Source organism: Diplotaxodon limnothrissa, linkage group LG17 (assembly GCF_057381915.1).
Source record: "Diplotaxodon limnothrissa isolate DT_005_m linkage group LG17, D_limnothrissa_male_GT1.1, whole genome shotgun sequence".
NCBI lineage: Eukaryota > Metazoa > Chordata > Actinopteri > Cichliformes > Cichlidae > Diplotaxodon > Diplotaxodon limnothrissa.
This window is the reverse complement of record NC_140612.1, coordinates 40,180,777-40,200,210: the sequence shown is the minus strand read 5'-3', so window position 1 is coordinate 40,200,210 and position 19,434 is coordinate 40,180,777. Positions and strand designations below refer to the sequence as shown.

Genomic DNA, 19,434 nt, shown 5'->3' with positions numbered 1-19,434 from the left:
AAGTCGGCAAAACTGTCATACAGATTGTCTCACATTTGACTTTCATATGAAAGCATACCCTTCCTGTAAACTGTCATATACAGAGGAGTTTATGATCAACTCAATAACTGCAAGCTGCTTAGTGCTGTGGCAACAGAACAAGCCCCAATCATCACTCTCCATCGTCATGCTTGACATTTGCATGAGGTGTTTGTGCTGATATGCTGTGTCTGATTTTCATCAAATGTGTTGCTGTGGATTATGGCCAAACATCTCCACTTTGGTCTCATCTGTCCAAAGGACACCGTTCCAGGAGTCTTGTGGTTTGTTTTTGCAAACATAAGCTTTTCTTTGTTCAGTGTTGCTTTCTCCTGGCAAATCTTCCAGATGTGCCATACTTGCTCAGTATTTTTCTAATTGTACTTTCATGAACATCAACATTTAAAATGCTAACTGAGGCCTGTAGAGTCTGAGATGTAGCTCCTTGGTTTTTTGCATTGCATGATCTGACATTAGGTAGAATTTGCTGGGACATCCACTTTTGGAAAGACTGTGGCACCGTGTTAACTCCAAAACATGCTTTTACAGAGTCGGTCACAATTGCTGATGATTGTTGCATAAAATGTACCTGGCTGCTATTTACCCTCTGAATTCTTCTGGAAGCAGTTTTTACTAGTTTTTTTTAAGTCATTGTTCACACAAGATTTGTCTGTTAAATGACATAAAGAGGCCTGTCTCATAAAAGCTGGAGCTTTACCACATGGTGACAACATGACCAGATTACTTTGTTGTGTCCATTAATAAGCTGCTAAGCATCTTCTTGATCTTCTCAAGTCAAATTGTGTAACTTCAGCCATCGCAACTGTGCTGTGGAAAGAGACTGAGGGGCTGCAAAAAAGACACACACACACGCACACACTATAACCAAATTGCAACCCTGTCACTAAAACCACATTTTTAGTCTCAAAATACCTTCAAACTTGTGGGGATCGGAATTGTGTCCCCATAAGGGCATTTGGTCCCCACAAGTAGAGTAAATGTCCAATGTTTGGGCCCCACAAAGATATGTAAACACAGACACACTCACACACACGCACACACTGGTCCCCTTGTTGAAGAGAGGACAATTACAAAAGACGTTTGAAAACAGATACAGTTTTGCAACAGTCCTCAACTCTGCTGAATGGTTAGCAGAGTCACACTCCCTGCTCAGTTCTGCTCCTGACTCAAATGAGTTCAAATTTAAATATTCATATTTTGCCTGAGATGATGATCCATTATCTACTCTGCATTTACAGCTGCCATCACCTTGCACTCCTTCTCGAAACACAGCCCACAGGCACTTTCAATTTCAATAACAATATTCACAAAGAAGCAAGAAGTAATTTTTCCAAACGACTCAGATTTTGGCATCACTGTAACTCCTGAAGGTGGAGCGAAGGAACATTTGCGGTGATCAGAGACGCTTTTTAAAAACTAACATGGAAATGTTTCTGGCTGCTCTGAAGGGAACATGGATCTCCAGCCAAACTTTTCATAGAAGGAAAAGTTGACATCTCTTTCCTTATGGGAGAAGTTCCCGTAGCTGTTGTAAGTATTCTTTAGCATTGAATATGGTGCCCTTTAGCACCGCTGCCCTCTTTGCCGTGGCTGTAGAGTGGAAAACCATAATACTCGTGACATCTAAGCAACATGAGACATAAAAGATTCAACTCTTCAAGCTCTTCTAGTTTAATTAGCTCTGAATTTTACATGTCAGGATGATGCTGCCACTCCTGTTTGTCATTACTTTTCTCTTTAAATGTGTGTTTGTCTACATTTGGAAGCCTGAAAGAGAAACTGTGTGCTTTTCCAATACCAAATAGCCAAATACCTTCTTTGATGCAAAGGCACACTTGTTAGGGGTCAAGTGCTTTGACCCGGGGCATCCTTAAGAGGAGTTAAGAAAAGACATATTATTAGTGCCATTATTTCAAAAGGACATTTTTCTTGGGGGGGGGGGGGGTCATAGAAATAGTTTCATATGTGAAACTTCCTACTTATTTAGTATTTTATGAATTTTAAATAAAATTGGACAACAAAAGGAATCACAGTAATCCCAATTCTATACCTTCATGTGCAAGGGAAACATAACCTTTGGTTTCCACAGAGGAAATAGCTTCTCAGTGATGAACCCATAAAGGCTATGGATGCAGCCAACCGAATGAGCTCAAAGTGAAAAAAAGTCTGACAAACAGGCAACAAAAGAGAAAAAATGGCCGCCAAAAACTAAACAAAAAGGTGTTTTTTGGTGGCGTTAATGTGGTAGTTCTGCTCACTGTTGACAAAAGGGAACTAGAGATAAATAACTAAAACGAGACACTCCAGCCTTCATATGAGCATTCTGGAGCACTGACCTGTATTGCCTGCTCTAAAAAGCATCCATCTGCAAACCACATGCAAGCTCGAACACTTACAGAAGTCTTAATGGGATGGGCAACTGTCCAAAGGCAAACTCACTTTTACCTCCTCTGACATTCAGGCTTGAAGTAATTTGCAAGGAATCACAGAAGCATTTACTGTGCAGTGAGCTTATCTCGCTGTACACCAGCAGCAACAAGGAATTTCAAAGCCAGCGCATGGGAAATTCTGAGGAAAGCTGCGTTATGACTGAAAATTGTCAGAACTGTATAATTTAGAGCTAATTGCTAATGAGTTATGACCATGATGTCATATAATTGTTTGGTTCAAAGGTTTAAAGTTCTCTGTTTGCCACAGTGAGGAGACTTTATGCAGCTTTATGCACTTTTATAGTCCACATTGGTTTTCATTTCTTTTCCACTTCTGAGGTCAAAGAAGTGGATGTTAGCTCACGATCGTACTGCTAATAAAAGCTTAACAACCAAGCCCTTAGAAATGCAGTTTCCTAACAATAAAAGACACAACATAAAGTGTATCTTCTGTTCAGGAATGCCATCGAAGGTTATGTTTACTCGGTGAACAGAACTTTCGAGATTTCAAGATTTATATTAACAACTCATTAGCACTGAGCCTATTGTTTCAAAATGAATTAGCGAGCCACAGTGTGCAGTACATGCAAAGTACTGTACAGAAGTCTTGAGCCGTCCTTCATTTATTTATATTTTCTTTCCAAGGAGCCAGATTTCTCTTTATTTTTAAAGTTGTCGTGAGCATCAGTTTTCCAGGTTTTTCTTTGGACATTGGCTGCTTTTTCAATTATTTTCACAGAAATGTTTTTGTTTGCTAAACGACTTAATTGCAGGCATAAAATAGTACCAACACAGTGATTCCCAAAAAGCTATTATCTAAAAAAACTGTCATATCTTTATCAGCAAGTAATCCAGCAAAGACCTGACGCACAGCCTGAGAGATGCGTCTGGATCCATCTACTGTTTCCTCAAGCAGCATCAGGATTGGCCTGAATGGAAGGGTAGCTGTCAAGAAGCCATTCTTAAGGAAGGAAAATGGGGGGAAAAGAAAGTGAGGTTTGCCAAATTATACAAGAAGTGGACTGAAAATCAGTGGCAAGAGATCTTATGGAGTAATGAATCCAAATTAGAAATGTTTGGTTCAGTTGCTGTCAGTGAGCATCCCCAAAAGCATTGGCTGATGTCGGGGATTTTGTCAAAACCGGCTGAATTATAAATGCAGAAAAGTACAGTCAAGTTGTGATGCCATCTGGAAAGCATCTGACTGGTAACAGCTTTGTTTTTCAGCATAACAATGATCCCAAACACACTTCCAGTGCAGTGAAAGCACACATGAATAGAAAAACATGCAGTGGAACCCTATCAGTCATGACCTTCCCAGAGCCTGGAGGTCAACAATACTGAGGCAGTGTGGGATCATCTTGACAGAGAAGAGTACAACATACAAAGAAGAGTTTTGGATGTCCTTCAACAAGCATGAAGACTACTTAGCTGACTAAGAGAGTTCAGACTGTGTTGAAGAATAAAGGTGGTCACACCACCTGACTTTAAAACCTGTTAGGCTAAATTATTTTTGCCTTGTATACTTTATTTCCACGTGAATCCCAACTATTTCCCATTTTTCTAGCAGGATAAAGAGAAATGAGGGTTGGCTACAGACTTTCACACAGTACTGTATATGTTATTTTCTTAAATAATGGTCATGTAGGAGACTCTCTGTGGCTTTCTGATCCAACAAAAATCCAACAGGTTACACAACATGTAGCTGTTATAGCACTTAACAGCAGCAGAGGCTGTAAATAAACACAAATATCTGCCATTCTGCTGACTCAAAGCAAAGTCTGCCAGAATAAGAGTGGCTGTCATCTTCATTGTCAGGTTTGGAGTTTAATTCACCTAATCAGCCCCACGGGGAAATGCACAGCACGAGGCAATTACAGTGTGTCGGTGAGGAAAGTGTCCAGAAATCATACTATAAACTATACACATAACAGCAAACAGGTTTGCAGATTCTCGAGGTAACAAATCATTTACATTGAACACGGTGCATATAATGTTCCAGCAATGTTTTCTGCAACAACCCCAACGTGCACCGATCACTTCTAATAGGCATCACTAGTGCACACATGCAAACAGGACAAAACAAATAAAAAAGAAGACTAACATCCAAAAAAGAAGAAAAAAACAGAAGCGCCAAATTGTTTTCCTTCTTTGTTGTTTAAATTGGCGAGCATTACTGCGACACCAGGCGTGATATCAGCCCGAAAGACTTTACCAAACAGGAAATTGTAATCTTGAGAAAGATTAATTCCTACATTTTACTAACTTCATGTGTGTCTGTTTTAAATGGGGGGAAAGTATTGTGGAGAGGAAGTGGTTAGTTAGTCTGACAGGATAATAATGTCCATTTATTCCAAATAACATTTCATTACTTCTGGTGTTGACAGTCACGCGACTCTTTCCCTCACTGCTGCAGAGCAATAACCACACTTCAAGCACAAGCGCTAACACTTCTACTTGGTAGAAGAAGAAAAGAATAGAAAAGAACTAAATAAAATATGGCGTCTGAATTAAAAGAGACACGACTCTATCAATAAAAAGGAAAAACCTCTTCTGGTAAATTTGGCTGGTCAGGTTTTTTAGGGTCAAGTTCAATTCTAAGCAGCTCCCGCTATCTTTGAGTGATTCCCTAGAAGTCTCCTTCTGACGCCTCACTGTGCTCAATTTTATTTCCATCATGCATCTGCGACGTTTGCAGAGGGCAAACATTAACCTGGCACAATCCAGTGTTTTTCTGCAGACCATTTCACACACTCTACATCCAAAGACGATGCATTAAGTGAAGATACTGAGCAGAAGACTGCTCATTGTTGGCCCAGAGTTCTTCTTTCTGTCTTTCTGTTTCCTTTCTAATCTCTTAATCTATATCTTGTTATTCTGCATACCATCCCCAATTTACATCTAATGACTGAACGTTACCCTGAAGCAACAGAGCTGTCAGCACGCAGGATTTCAAAGCACCAAACATCAAACCTGTGACGTAAACTAAGAGAGAAGAAGCACCAGGCAGTTGTGGCCCTGCCTCTCCTGGTGATCGTTAGTCTTTGTAATTGAATGTGACTGGGGACAATGGGCCCCGAAACCACAGATATCTATTAATGGAACTGAATGATCAGACGATGCTACGCACAAATAAATAAAAACTGATGCTCACTGTGTAATCCCTCCCAGATGCACAGACCCACGAGAAGCCTGATCCAGAGTCAGTTATCCATCTGACAGGATAACATGTGCTGGAGACACAGCACAGAGGAGGATGAGACCCGAGGGTACGGCTCACAGTAATTAAACTGGGATAGCTCAGTAGGTAGAGCGGTTGCCCCATGATCGGAAGGTCAGGGGTTCGAATCCCCTGAACGGCTACCCTGAGGTACCCGTGAGCAAGGTACCATCCCTACACGCTGCTCCCCGGGCGCTGCACTGGTGGCTGCCCACTGCTTCACTGAGTGAATGGGTCAAATGCAGAGAAGAATTTCCCCACGGGGATCAATAAAAGTGTACATTATTATTATTATTATTATTATAAACGTGTCCCATGTGCATGAGCGTCTATGCAAATTTATCACTGTCATTTATGGGAATGTGTGGTATTTTTTAAGAAGTACTCAGATGAGTTGCAAGCATCCGGATCTTTCCTTAAAGCTGATGTTCTCAGAGCCCGCCCTGACCCTGTCTTCAACGCTGACCTTTGACCCCTACAGTTTGTCAGCTGTGTTCAACAACGGTCTGCAAAGCATAAACAACAGCAAGCTCCATCTGGAGCGCATTTACCTTTCTAAACTATTTCGGAATTTAATTTTGTTTTTCACTGTGCAATATAAAAGACATTTCGAGCCACGTATGCCACAGCGCTTTTTGAAACCAGATGTTACCATAACAGACTTTTTAAACTCAGTAAATAATGTTGCCGTCTCGCTATCCTCTGACTATCTGACTAAATGCTTTGTGGAAGCACAAATCTGCAATTTAGGGGTGTTTTAGATTGACTGCAATTTTATTCTTTTGTTTTCAGAATCTGGTTTGGCTTTAAAACATTCACACTTCAAGACAAATCGTATACATGTGAGTAACTCTGCAGAAAGAACAGGCTTGAGGAAAAGTACTCCACAAGAATTAAAAAGGTAAGTAGCAGTCGTTCATTAGCTGCTATTCAAATGCACTCGATTAATTCATCATCAGTAATGTGATCACATCTTTTTTTTAAAGAGAGATTAAACAAACTTATATACATTGTATCATCTTATATGACATTAGATCTTTTCAAACATTTAAACTTTTCTTTTTAAACAAAAAACAAAGTAAAATATGAAAAACATCATACCTACACAAGAACAGAAAGTTAAGGAAAAACTAAGTAAATTAGAAAAAAATTAAATAAAAATAAAACAGGGAAAGGGGGTGCTTAAATCCTATGTCTACATTAAATAAGAGGAAATCACAAATCTTTTCCATTTAGTCACAGGGTGGGTAAAATGCATTGCTCTAAATACTGAGAAGGGAAGATTTCAGATATCCCACAAAGGGTGTCCACTGTGAGTGAGATCTTCTCCACTCTCAAAAATGTCCAGACAGTATTAACCCATAGTGGTGCAGATGGAGGCGTAAGAGATTTCTAAAGAAGTAAAATACAGTCTAAGAAGAAGGGAACAGAAAACCAAGACATCAGTTTGCTTGGGAGATATATTAAGAGGGATCATTGGAACTCCAAATATGCCAATTAGAGGATCTTCTTGGATCTGAATTCCAAAAACCTCTGAAAGTACGTAAAGGAAATCCCTCCAAGATTAATGCAAACTTGGACAGAAGAAAAACACATGGCTTAGGTTGCAAGAGGAGGTCACATTGGTCTATAATTGAAGGATAGATTTTTAGATAAATGAAAAATGGACTGTGTTTATTACTTTACACTGCATACAGTCCTCTAAAGCCTTTCTTTACACATGACTTCATACTGACAGAGTTCTGGTCTGATTTATGATCAAATGGTTGGTGCTCTGTATGTTTTCACTTACAAAGTGTCTGTGACTTCATCAGATCAATAGTAACGGACATAAAAGTCTCTGGATCAGGCTCTGATGAATGTTCCTTCTATCAGCTTCACCTATGAAAAACTGAAGATATTAAAAAAACTTGTGGTTATGACTCCCGTGGATGCTTTTTTATGGTCATAACAGGATTTTACAAAACCACCACGACAGCACATTAGAAAGAAGCAGCGTTCGTGAGAAGGATAAAGAAGACAAAGGTGCAGACTTGATGAGCCAGAGCAGCAAGTCTGCCTCTGTTTAGTGTTGGGGACTTTGTCTGTGACCCAGCACTTTGAGCTTATTCTGTATTTTTGAGTTTCTTATGTGAGGTTTAATTATAAATTCCTATTCAAAGGAGCTTGCAAAGAAAAGCGTCTGGACTTCTTTAAGTTACTTGAAGATGTTTCACCTCTCATCCGAGAAGCTTCTTCAGTTCTAAGGTCAAATGGTGGAGAGTCCCAGATTTAAACCCAGTGGGAGTATCCCCCCACAGAGGGATAAAGGACCCCCTGATGATCCTCTAATCACATGAGCCAAGGTGTGAAACTGGGTGTGGGTCCCAATCAGCCAGGGTTTCGGGTGAGCTCATTGTGAAACCTGGCCCCACCTTATCATGCGAATTCCTGCCCAGACCTCTACATTGGACTGAAGAAGCTTCTCGGATGAGAGGTGAAACGTCTTCAAGCAACTTAAAGAAGTCCAGACGCTTTTCTTTGCAAGCTCCTTTGACTACAATGACCTGGATGACTGAGAACCTTCACAGGCATATAAGTTCCTATAAGTTTTTCTTATTTAGGGCGTAGCTGAGTTTTAGTTTAGCATCTGTCTCTTCGGTTTTGTGTCTTGTTTCTTGTCTAGTCTGTCATGTGTTTTATGTCTGTGGGTTCCATATTGTCAAGCCTGTGTTGTCATGTCTACGTCTCTCCATACTTCCTGTTGTTTTCTTGGTTTCTATCTTCAATGTGTTCAATTTTACTTTTCCCTGTGACATCATTACGCTCATTCGAATCAGCTGTGTCCCCATATGTTTCCACTTCCCTTGGTCACCTCCTGTGTGCATTCATTCTGTGTTTTCATTTGTTCCTCGTCTGGTCGTCTGCTGTGTTCATGTCATATTTCCAGGTTTTTCTATGTATCCATGGCAGTTCATGTTTTAATCTTAGTTCACCCAGTTTAGGTTATTGTTTAGTTTCACCTTTGCCTTTTGTTTCGTAATGTTTTCCAGCCTTAACTGAACGGCTTTCTTCACGTGTCTCACTGTGACAGTTAAGGCTGCAAATGCCTTTTAAGAAAGGGTGAAAACTGGCACAGGCCACAAACACATTGCTGCTTGTGATGTTTCTTGGTCTCCATTATAGAAAAGTCAAAGCACTCACAGCTGGTTGGCCTGATTTTTAAAATTTACTCTCTCTTTGCTAAATGCAGCTTCTTAATTGCAGTAATTGCATTCATTTTCTTTAAAAAAAAAAAAACCAAAAAGTAGAAGGCTTAAGAATAAATGGCAACAACTTCAATATTAAAACCACAGAACTGCAAAGCTCATGAATAAGTATTTTATGACAGACTGTAATTACGCCTGCTCATAAGAGACCGGCGGCGTTTTCGGTTCACTATGGCTCTTTTGTTTAACGGGGGAAATTCTAATTGAGCTGAAGCAGACAGAGAAACCTCAGATGCAGCAGATCAGCGCTGTCGACCACACACAGATGCACACTCAGATGTTTGCAGCGGTGATTTCCAAACGGTGTGCCATGGCACAAAGGTTTGTCCAGCTGTGTTGCTGAAAATGTAAAACTGGCCGTGAGCTCGACATGTGCTTCTCATCAGCTTGACGTAGGATACCGTGTACCAAACCATCAGATTAAGCTCAGGCTTCACCCTAAATCCTTAATTGTGAGGTAATAACACAACATAGATGCATACTTTATAAAGGGAGAGGTCTACAAACACAGCTAGTTATGGCTAAGGTGGTCTTTGTGATATATGACTTCCCCCCAGCACAGACTGCCTAAATGCTGATGGTGAGATACATACGTAGCAAAAATCCACACAGTTAAAATCTTCTGGCTTTTCTTCTTGTAGTGAATGAGACGTCAGCCGTGGAGCTTATTATGAAACGCTTTAGCACCACCGTACACACCATAGAACAATTATACAGTGATCAGGCTTCACTGATGCAAAATAAACCACAAACTCAGCTCTCATGTTTCTGTCCATGCTCATATACTGACGCTGACTAAACTTGCTCAGGTACAGCTTCATGGTCCCACTATTATGCCATCAGCAACCTTTTACAAGCATGTAAAGACTCAATTTAAGGAGATTTAAATCTGGCAAGGTAGACAACATTTAAATAAAACAGGAAGACCATATTTTTGGCCACTCTGAGGTAAGTTAACAAGCTATAAACATAATACTGACATATTATCACTTTATAAAGTGGCTGTGGTGAGTTACTGTTCCTAATTACACATCCTGTAGATACAGAACATTTGGAGACTGGAAGTGTTTTGCACAGTACTGTGCAAAAGTCTTGAGCCAGCCCTCATTTCTTCATCTCTTGCTGAGAAAATGGGAAATGCAGTAGGTGCAGTGATTCATGGAAACACACGATACAGCAAATAAGGCAAAAGCAGAATTTGAAAGTCAGCATTTGGTGCAACCATTGTTATTTGCGAACCACATCTCTTAGGCAAGCTGTCTCGTTGTTTCTTTGGGCTGTTTTCAGGAATAGTTCTCCAGGATTCTCGAAGGACATCATCTTTGGATGTTGTTCCATCCACTGCCATGTAACGTTCAGGTCTGGGCTCTGGGGAGGCTTCTTGACAGCCAAATCCAATGAGACCATTTCTGATGAGGCCTCAGTGAACAGTAGATGGATCAACTGAGCGGCCAGATTTATCTCTTGTGTCCTGTGCCAGGTCTTTGCTGGATTTCTTTCCTATTTCCTAAGGACATGATTTTCGATACTATTCATCCATTGTAGGTGGTTTTGTTCAACTTCCTGGTGCAGATGATTTCACGCCTGTCGAGACTGTTCTGTGATGTTTTGTGTGTGAAAGATTCAACTAAGAAATTGGAACAAATGATGTGATTGTGCACCAGGCTGCTAGTAACAAAGTGCCTGAAGACACAATTTAAAATCGGTTCTTTGCTAAGTTGTCTGGTGACGACAGATTCGTTTCATGAGTTAGGCATCGTTTTCATGCTTGGGTGATTCAGAGTTCAGCGTTAAGTAACTTAACAAACACACAAAGTGGCCAAGCCCAAGGACTGAAATGAAAATTAGTGAAAAAACTCAAAGACCTTCAGAAGGTCTGGAGAGTTTATTTGCTTTACATTTACTTATTCTGATAACCTGATTATCTGTATTATAATAAATAGACCTCACTATACCCTAATTGTATGTATACTGTCTGCATCAGAGGGATGCAACATTAAATTTGATATGAAACGCTGCACAAAACGTGGTTTATAAGAAAATCTCAGAGGAATTTGACCATTTTGTTCCACAAACTGAGGGTTTTGCTACACGTCTAAGGTTACTGTTTTCCTGTTCTGGGTCAGACATATTTATCTGACCTGTCCCTAACTCTTACCATGTGTTCTGGGTCTGAGCAGCAAGTCATCTAACTTCATTTAGGAGAGCCGAGTCCTTGAGGATATCAGGTGATTTTGATAACAGCTGCCGCTGGCTGTCTTTTCTTGGTTGGGGGCTTTTAAAGGCTTCTTTCATTTTAGCTGCCGTGTTCTGACTACATTAGTTTTTTGGTCCAAACCACACTTTCAAACGCCCCACTACACAGTCCAAATGGGTAGTTTCCAGCTGCTTGGTGCCAGCTATACCAGCTGCAGGCACACATGTATGATGTTGTATGTTGAGTATTTGCCATTCTGCATTTTTACTGCTTTATTACTCATAATAATAAGCCCAGCCTCTGCACTTTTACTGTTGCCCTTTCATTGAGGCTGTCTTTAAAACAGCATAATCAGTTGATGTCTAGACTACATTATTGAGGAAATTACTTTTCTAAGGATTGTTTTAGCTAACAAATTCATCTGATTTCATTGTTTTGCATCATACACTTAGAGTCTGGAGGACTCATTTGGAACACGTTAGATTTACTCTCATGTAGACCTGACGCCAAAGTTGAACATTCCCATGGTTTGCAATGGCATGATCTCATGTTGGCTGTGACTTCCAAGGCGGTGATTTATTATTCTTTAGTGTGTAAATTGTACACGGTACTACTGAGTGTTAGTACATTTTAGGTGCAACATCTGTAACATTTCAGTGTGGACCAAGTGAGATATTACAAGAGCAATGCGTGTCTTCCAAAATGATCAAGGCTACCATATTGTCTGCAGTTGAACAGTTCTCTCAAACATGCACAGGAGTACATGTTTGGGACACGAGTGGTATAATTTAGCTTAATACGTGATTACATAGCTCTGAATCCTTAAAACTTAAAACGTATTTCTAACTCGCAGGAGAGAAATAGCAGAAAAGGTGAGCTCACAGAGAATCATCAGTCAACTATGGAGTTCATTTCAGCACTGCAGTTTTTAATAGCAAGGGGGGGGGGGGGTCACTTTCCCTAATCTCAGCCTCAGCTTTGATAAGCACTCTGTGTACCACCATTATGTGCACTACAAAGACAGAAAAAGACATTAACAGCTAGCCAGTTGCTAATCTTTTTAGCTGGTAAAGTGTCAGCTACACTATATGGACAAAAGTACTGGCCACACATTTTAATTTTTAAATTCAGGTGTCTTTGGGCCCACTGCCACAGGTGAACAAATCAAGTCTTCCCTCTTAGATATTTCACAATCAGGAAACGTTTAGGCACCGCAACAACTTGGACACAAGTATAGATAACTTGTTATTAATCTCCGTCTCTCTTCCACAGCATGTCTTCATCCTGTCTTCCTTCTCTCATCCCAACCAATCACAGCAGATGGCCCCGCCCCTCCCTGAGCCTGGTTCTGTCGGAGGTTTCTTCCTGTTAAAAGGGAGTTTTTCCTTCCCACTGTCGCCAAAGTGCTTGTTCATAGGGGATGATTGTTGGGTTTTCTCTGTATCTACTATTGTAGAGTCTACCTTACAATATAAAGCGCCTTGAGGTGACTGTTGTGTGATTTGGCGCTGTATAAATAAAATAAAATTGAAGTGAAGTGACAGACCATGTAAAATTACATCATTTTCATTCCTTGCACCTGGCTGTTCTCAGAGGAATATTTTTTGTGTTTGTTACCACTGACCTATGAATTATTCAAACATACACAAGACACTTAACTCAGGGGATGAACCAGCAGCCTCGCACAAAAGACACAAATTTGTTTCCCATTTCTTTAGTTGAATCTACAAAAATATTAACGATCACAGTATTTTACATCAACATAGTGATTCTCAAAAGCTGTTAGCTGAAAACTTGACGCGTTTGGGTGTGTTGCTGGGTCCTGAGAGATGCATCTGGGCCTCGAGCTCCTCCATGTACAGTCCACCAAGGCATCATCAGAAATGGTTTCAGTAAGGAGGTTAGCTTTTAAGAAGCCGCTCTTAATGAAGGGAAAAAAGGCGGAGATGTGCCAAGAACAAGGCAAGAACAAGAACTGGACTGAAAATCAATACTAAAGAAACATCGAAAGAGGCACAGCAGTGAGAGTCTTCAGCCATGGAGGCACGGTGGAGGCTCCGTCATGTTTGGCACTGCTTCATTCATGCTGTTGGGGATTTAGTCAAAGGGTTGCAGTGAGACTTTTAATCCAATACCATCTGGATAGCATCTGAGTGACAGCACCTTCATATTTCAGCATGACAATGATCCCAAAACCAGCATCAAAAACATACCTGGATAGAAAAGCAGTGGAACACGATCGGCCCCTGATCCGTCCTTCCCAGAGCCCAGATCGAAACATTACTGAAACAGTGGGCTCATCAGGACACAGAGCAGAACAAAAGGCAGCCAACAGCCAAAGCTTTGTCCTTCAAGAAGCCTGGAGCACGTTTCCTAAAGACTACTTGAAGAAATGACAAGAAAGCTTTCCTAAGAGTGTTCAGACTGTCTCTAAGAATAAACGTGATCATACCAAATATTGACTTTCAAGCTTTCTAGACTTGTGCAAACTCTGTTTTTGCCTTATATTCTGTAATTCTATGTATGTTTGAGCATTTCAGTAAAACGCCTATTTCTGATTTTACTGGAAAAAGAAAAAGAAAAGGGATGGCTCAAGACTTTTACACAATATTTTACGTCTGGTCATGATAGTCACAAGCTAACCCGTCAACTTACTTAACAATGTAATTATACAGAAGTGCAAGCTCACACATTTTTCACTGTCCAGCACCGCTCCTTCCCAGATGATGACGTGTGTGGAAAATCTTTTATATGAAATTGTTTCACCACTGCTTTCTGTTTCAGGTTCATGTCTTGACAGCCAGACACTTATCCAAAAAACACAAACAAGAGCAGAGCTACAAAAGGTCAAAGGGATATTGGCAGGAGCCCAGACAGTGATGTCAAAGAGTCTAGAAGGTCACAAGGACATTGAACCTCGGGTTGATGAGCCTCCAGTGGAGATTAGAAAACAAGTTCACACAGCAGAGAGAGAAAAATGTTTGACAAATACTTCACGAATGGGCCACTTACTACGCATGGGGTTATGTGGGCCAGTGGATCCTAAGGTCATCTAGATGTGACTGTTTTTTAAAAGGCAAGAAGATCCTTGAACCTTAGGATCTGTAAAGCTGTCGAAGTTTTAAACATAAAGGATAAAGTGTGACGCGGTTTTCTGTAGCAGTCTTCGGGGATGAGCGTCCAAGATGAAAGAAGTCGCTCAGTGACAACTGGAAACCTTCCACTCGTGTGTCGTGAGTTGAACCCACTGAACTACGAGCACCTTGGGCCACGTCATGAGGTGCAGCCCTAAAAGTTAATACCTATTTTAACACTCCGCATCCATTAAAACATAAAACTCACAGACACAGTTTCAGTCTGCCACACTTTTCTCTCCTCCTCTATTTTCTCCCGAACCTCCACCTCTCTCTTTTGGCATTCCTGCCTAATAGCATCATTACTGACTCTGTCCAGCTAAACGCCGGCTGCGCGTAATCTCACACGGGCGGGGCAATTCAGACAAAAAAAAGCTACTCTGGAAGGAAGGAAACAAAGGGACGAGGGGTAGAAAAGGATGCGAACGCCAGCATGGAGGGCTCTGTGATAACGGCCTTTGATCTTGCAGAGAAGGCAGAAGCTATTCCATCATCTCCTCCCATCACTCCGCACTCCTTTGGTCGATCTCCTTCTAACTTAGATAACTTGGATGGAAATTTTTAGCAAGGAAGGCCAACAACTTACTGGAACCAACCCCGAGATCTCGCAGCTGAAACACAAAGAACGTGCAGAATAAAACAAGCAAAACTCCAAGAAACACGTCGGTGGTTTGTTCCATTTTCAAAACCTTCACGCTGATGTCACGCAGGCATGAGTCAGTAAAATCTGTCCATCTTTCATCCTTTCTCTGTTTGGACTTTAGCTTCCACAAACACATTCATTGTAGGGAGACAAAAGACATTACGGTGATTAATGATACTCTCTGCCTAACGTAGATCTTTTTAAGTCTTTATCATATATTTTCAGAGTAGATCAAAGAACCCTAAGTCACAATGGCAACCCTACTCTAGCTCATCTATCTTTAAAATAGAAAAAGTGTTAGGTTTAGGTGTTAACTATCAGTTTTAAGGATAACGGTGTTTCATCCACACTCAATGAAAGTGTAGTCATTTTCACTATATCCTCAGTCCTACTGGAAGTGTGTCGACACCATCAAAACCAGCAACAATGCAAGATAGGACTGGTAGAGCATTACCGCAGATCATAGACGTCACTGACCGCAAAGGGTTTGCAAACAAATATTAAACCCGATTATGCTGTTGTGTACATTTTTGCAAGTTTATTTAAGTCCTCTAAAGTGGAAGACGGTGCTACCCCCAAACGCCTTAGACACCCTCCATTAATGCTGGAGTGTGCACTACAACATAGTGTCAAGGTTTAAAGGCTCTCTGACTTTCCTGGGCACGTTAGGAACCAGGTGCTGGGTTTGGATCCGTCTTAACCTTGGACGGTTAAACATTAACACGAGCAAGCGTCAGACACTCACAAACACATCCTCTCACAGCGAGGTAGTAGCTACATGGACGTGTGTGTATGTAAGGATGCCAACAGGGCCATGCAGACAGATAAGTGTCTACCATTTTATTTCCTGTCATTGTCATGCAGTGTTTGTTTCTTTAATTGAAACAATGCACAAACTGGCATTAGTCTTGGGCTAGAGGCCACGTTTCGTAGCTCGGGAAGAACGGAAGCATCGTGAAATGAGTTTAATTGTCTGTAAACTCTCAAATAAATGTTCCAGAAGTGCAGTGAGTCTGTTTGCAACGCACCTTTGGCTTCTCTGCATGAGCCTGAAGTCCTTATTGACAGATTGATCGTCAGACTGCAGCCAGAGAAGCGAGATGTTCGTGTTTGTAGCTGTCCAGGACTCTTCTGTACAGCCACTTCTCTCATTAAGCGAATGCCCATTTCAAGAGTAATGACATATTGTATTGTTAAGAACACAGGCAGACTTCAGCGGTAAACACACAGCCCTTGCACTGTGGTAAAATGACTTGTGAAGGATCCTGTGCCTTTCTTTCTTTCTCTGCCTGCAGGATGGAGGAAAGGGGGGAGGCTTCCTGACTGATCTTCCCACACAGGCCTGACCCCAATATCCAGGCATCCTCCTGACTCTTTAGCTTCACACACGTTCAGGCAAGCACGCACAGACACAAAGATTGCAAACACACTCTCTTGTTTACAGTGTCGGATTGCAGTGTAAATAAAAAGGGAAGCTCTGATTTAAAAGCAGCCAAGTCAAACAGGAGGGACTGCGTTATCGCACCACGTTGGATGCAAAGCAGAGAAAATGGATCCGCGGCACAATGAAGCAAACCCTTAATAAAACAAAACCGACTCTCTCCGAGGAGCCGGGATTTTGTTGGAAAAGGACAAAAAGTGGGAGAGAGACGGGGTCAGAACATTTGGCAAAATGCTCAGCTACCCCTGCTTGCAGTGCGCTGCAGTAATCATTCCTCTATTCCGCCGGGAGTGTCGGAGCACACATCCTGACATCCTCGTAAACACTTACAAACGTCACAAACACAGAGAGGAGTCGACGCTGGAGCGCTCAATCGAGCTGTTGTGTTTCACTACCAAAGGATAATCTTATAATCACTTCTCAATGAAGTCAACATTTCCTCTAAATTAAACCCTTCAGTTACACAAACAGGTTAAAACCGCAGCATTCTTTCACTACTGTCTCTCTGTCCAAGAGCATCGCTAATCACCTAAGATTTACTTTCCCCACAGAGGCACGCACTAATGAATTCATCATTTGTAAGATTTGTGTATACTGTGCATTTTTTCCTCCTTGAATATAATTATTATTCTAGGCACAGAGCAGACTGAAACAATGATTGAAGAAATGTGCTTCATGAGAATTTGTGACATGCTGAAACTGAAAAGAGAAAAAAAACATCTGGAATAGGAATCTGTGTCTTCACCTCACAGATCACCTCCGTCTATTCATCTTTTCTTTCCATCCTTCAGATCCTGGAATGTTTGTTGCTCCGAGTGCATTTAGAAAAAATGTAGGTACTCTACATACAACATTAAAATACGAAAGCATTGTGTTTCATGCACTTTGTGAAGTAATATTCACGAAGCACATTTTGCAGAATGCTACGTATGGAAACTAAACATTAAATGCATGCAACAGCATGTCTTCATCCTGTCTTCCTTCTCTCACCCCAACCAGTCGCAGCAGATGGCCCCGCCCCTCCCTGAGCCTGGTTCTGCCGGAGGTTTCTTCCTGTTAAAAGGGAGTTTTTCCTTCCCGCTGTCGCCAAAATGCTTGCTCACAGGGGGTCATGTGATTGTTGGGTTTTTCTCTGTGTGTAGGGTCTACCTTACAATATAAAGCGCCTTGAGGCGACTGTTGCTGTGATTTGACGCTGTATAAATAAAGTTGAATTGAATTGTGGTACACTTAAATGCTGGTGAAAAGTAACCATTGAGCCTCCTTGTTTTGAATGAAATAATCACGAAAGGGGCTTCCACTCGCTGGGCCCACGTCCTCATTTTAGTTTTGACAGCGTTCTAGTAGGTAAAGGTGATGCTTGGACATGAATTGAGCTGCGGTTTGGGGACTGGTGACAGTCTAGCAGATCCTCATGCACTAAATAGAAGTGAAGAAGTTAAAGAATTGAGAACAAGGAGGGAGGGTGGGGCAGGTAAACGAGAATGAACAGCTTGCAGAACTGAGGGAACCTATATAGATGACAATCGGAAAGAGCGTGTTTGGAGGCGTGGTCCCACTCCTGAAATTCCGATACATAATCTCCAATTAAAGAGACAAAGGTGAGTCAACATTACCACCCAAATATTCAAACCCTAAATGATGACTTTAATCTGCTGTTGTTCAATAAGACCAATAAGACTGATGTCCTCAGTCTTACATTACTCTTCACAAGGACTCCGTTCTTGTCAGATGTGTGTGTTGAATATTTGGAAATGTTTTATCTTGTATGACCCCCCCCCCCTCCCCATGCACCTCTGAAGACTAATACTAGCCAGGGATACTGTTTGACTGCCCAATAAAATACAGCCTAGGCATTACTTTTCAGAATGAGAGAGCACCCACGAGTGATGATAATCATCAAGCTGCACTGCAAACCTAAAGCCACACAGTAACCCTGGCGGAATGCTAATGATACAGTGACCGCCAGGCTGAACATCTGTGCGAGATGAAATGCCCCAGAAGTGCCTCCCGTGGAGGTGTGAGGAGGTTAAGGCAGTCAGAGGGCGGCCTGTGAGCAAACTATCACATTTGTCACACCTCTGTCTGCTTTTGTTTAGACTGCGAAGAGTAAGCACCAAATCATCACATTTAAAGAGAAGAAAAACAAGAAAAAAGAAGCAGAATTGACCTAATCAAACCATCTCTTCGTCTCTTATTACATTACCTGGGTCGTGAAAGGGCACCAGGGCAAAGTTATACAAAGGTCTCTTCGGTCTGCTCAGGGATGTCTCCAAAATCTTGGATGCGCCCTCTATCACTTGGACCAAGTCGTCGTACATGGAGCCGGTCACATCAAAGACGAACGCCAGGGTGGATGCGCCCTCCGGGATGTCCTCCTTTACGGCCCCCGTGTTTGCGTCTTGCCCTGCGGCCAGCGCCACTGAGAGGACGAGCGGAAGCCACATCAGTGATCCAGGAGTCTTCTCTGTCATTGTTTCACGATATTTTGTTTTCGCCATTGGGAAACTCAGAGTGAGTCTCGAGATAGAGGCAGAGACATCTGGCTCTCACCAAAAAGTTTTGAAAATTTATAAGAGTTGATCAAATTCCCAGCATCAGCGAAAGAAACACGGGAATCTCCCGGTGCAGCTTTCGAGCGCCTACTTTTTGGTTCTCCTGCAGTCTGTTGTTTCCTCTCAACGCTCAAGCTTAACTTCTGTTCCCAGCAGCTGTGGCAGCCCCTGTTCCCTCAGATCTGCAGAGTCAGAGCCCCTGTTCAGCTCTGTCATACAAAGACCACCTCTCAGCTGGCCAGAAAGTCTCCAAGGCGCAGACTACTTCCCATGCACAATAGCAGCGCTATGATTGGACAAGATGTTTTGGGTGAGTTCCTTTACTTCAGCAACGACACAAAAGTACCACAGTACGATTATTTCTTAAAAGCTGTCGTTATAATTCATTTTTGACAGATTCTTTTTAAATACCGGTGTAAGCTTTGACGCCGGGGCATGAACTGGACATGCCTGGGACGCTCACCTAAAGTGAAACGAGCTGAAATAAATGAAGGTCTGCAGTATTGGGGATTTTGAGCACTACTGCCA

At 41.7% G+C, this 19,434-nt stretch overlaps 1 protein-coding gene across 1 annotated transcript in view; it reads right to left on the bottom strand.

The window, feature by feature from the left end:
- Window positions 1-19,090, bottom strand: part of hmcn1 (hemicentin 1) — a 92,523-nt gene extending 73,433 nt beyond the window's left edge. The window contains exon 1 of the mRNA XM_085376516.1: window positions 18,558-19,090. Coding sequence (XP_085232642.1) covers window positions 18,558-18,852 — 295 coding nt within the window. The 5' untranslated portion in view covers window positions 18,853-19,090. The remainder of the gene's footprint in view (window positions 1-18,557) is intronic.
- Between the last annotated feature and the right edge of the window lie 344 nt (window positions 19,091-19,434).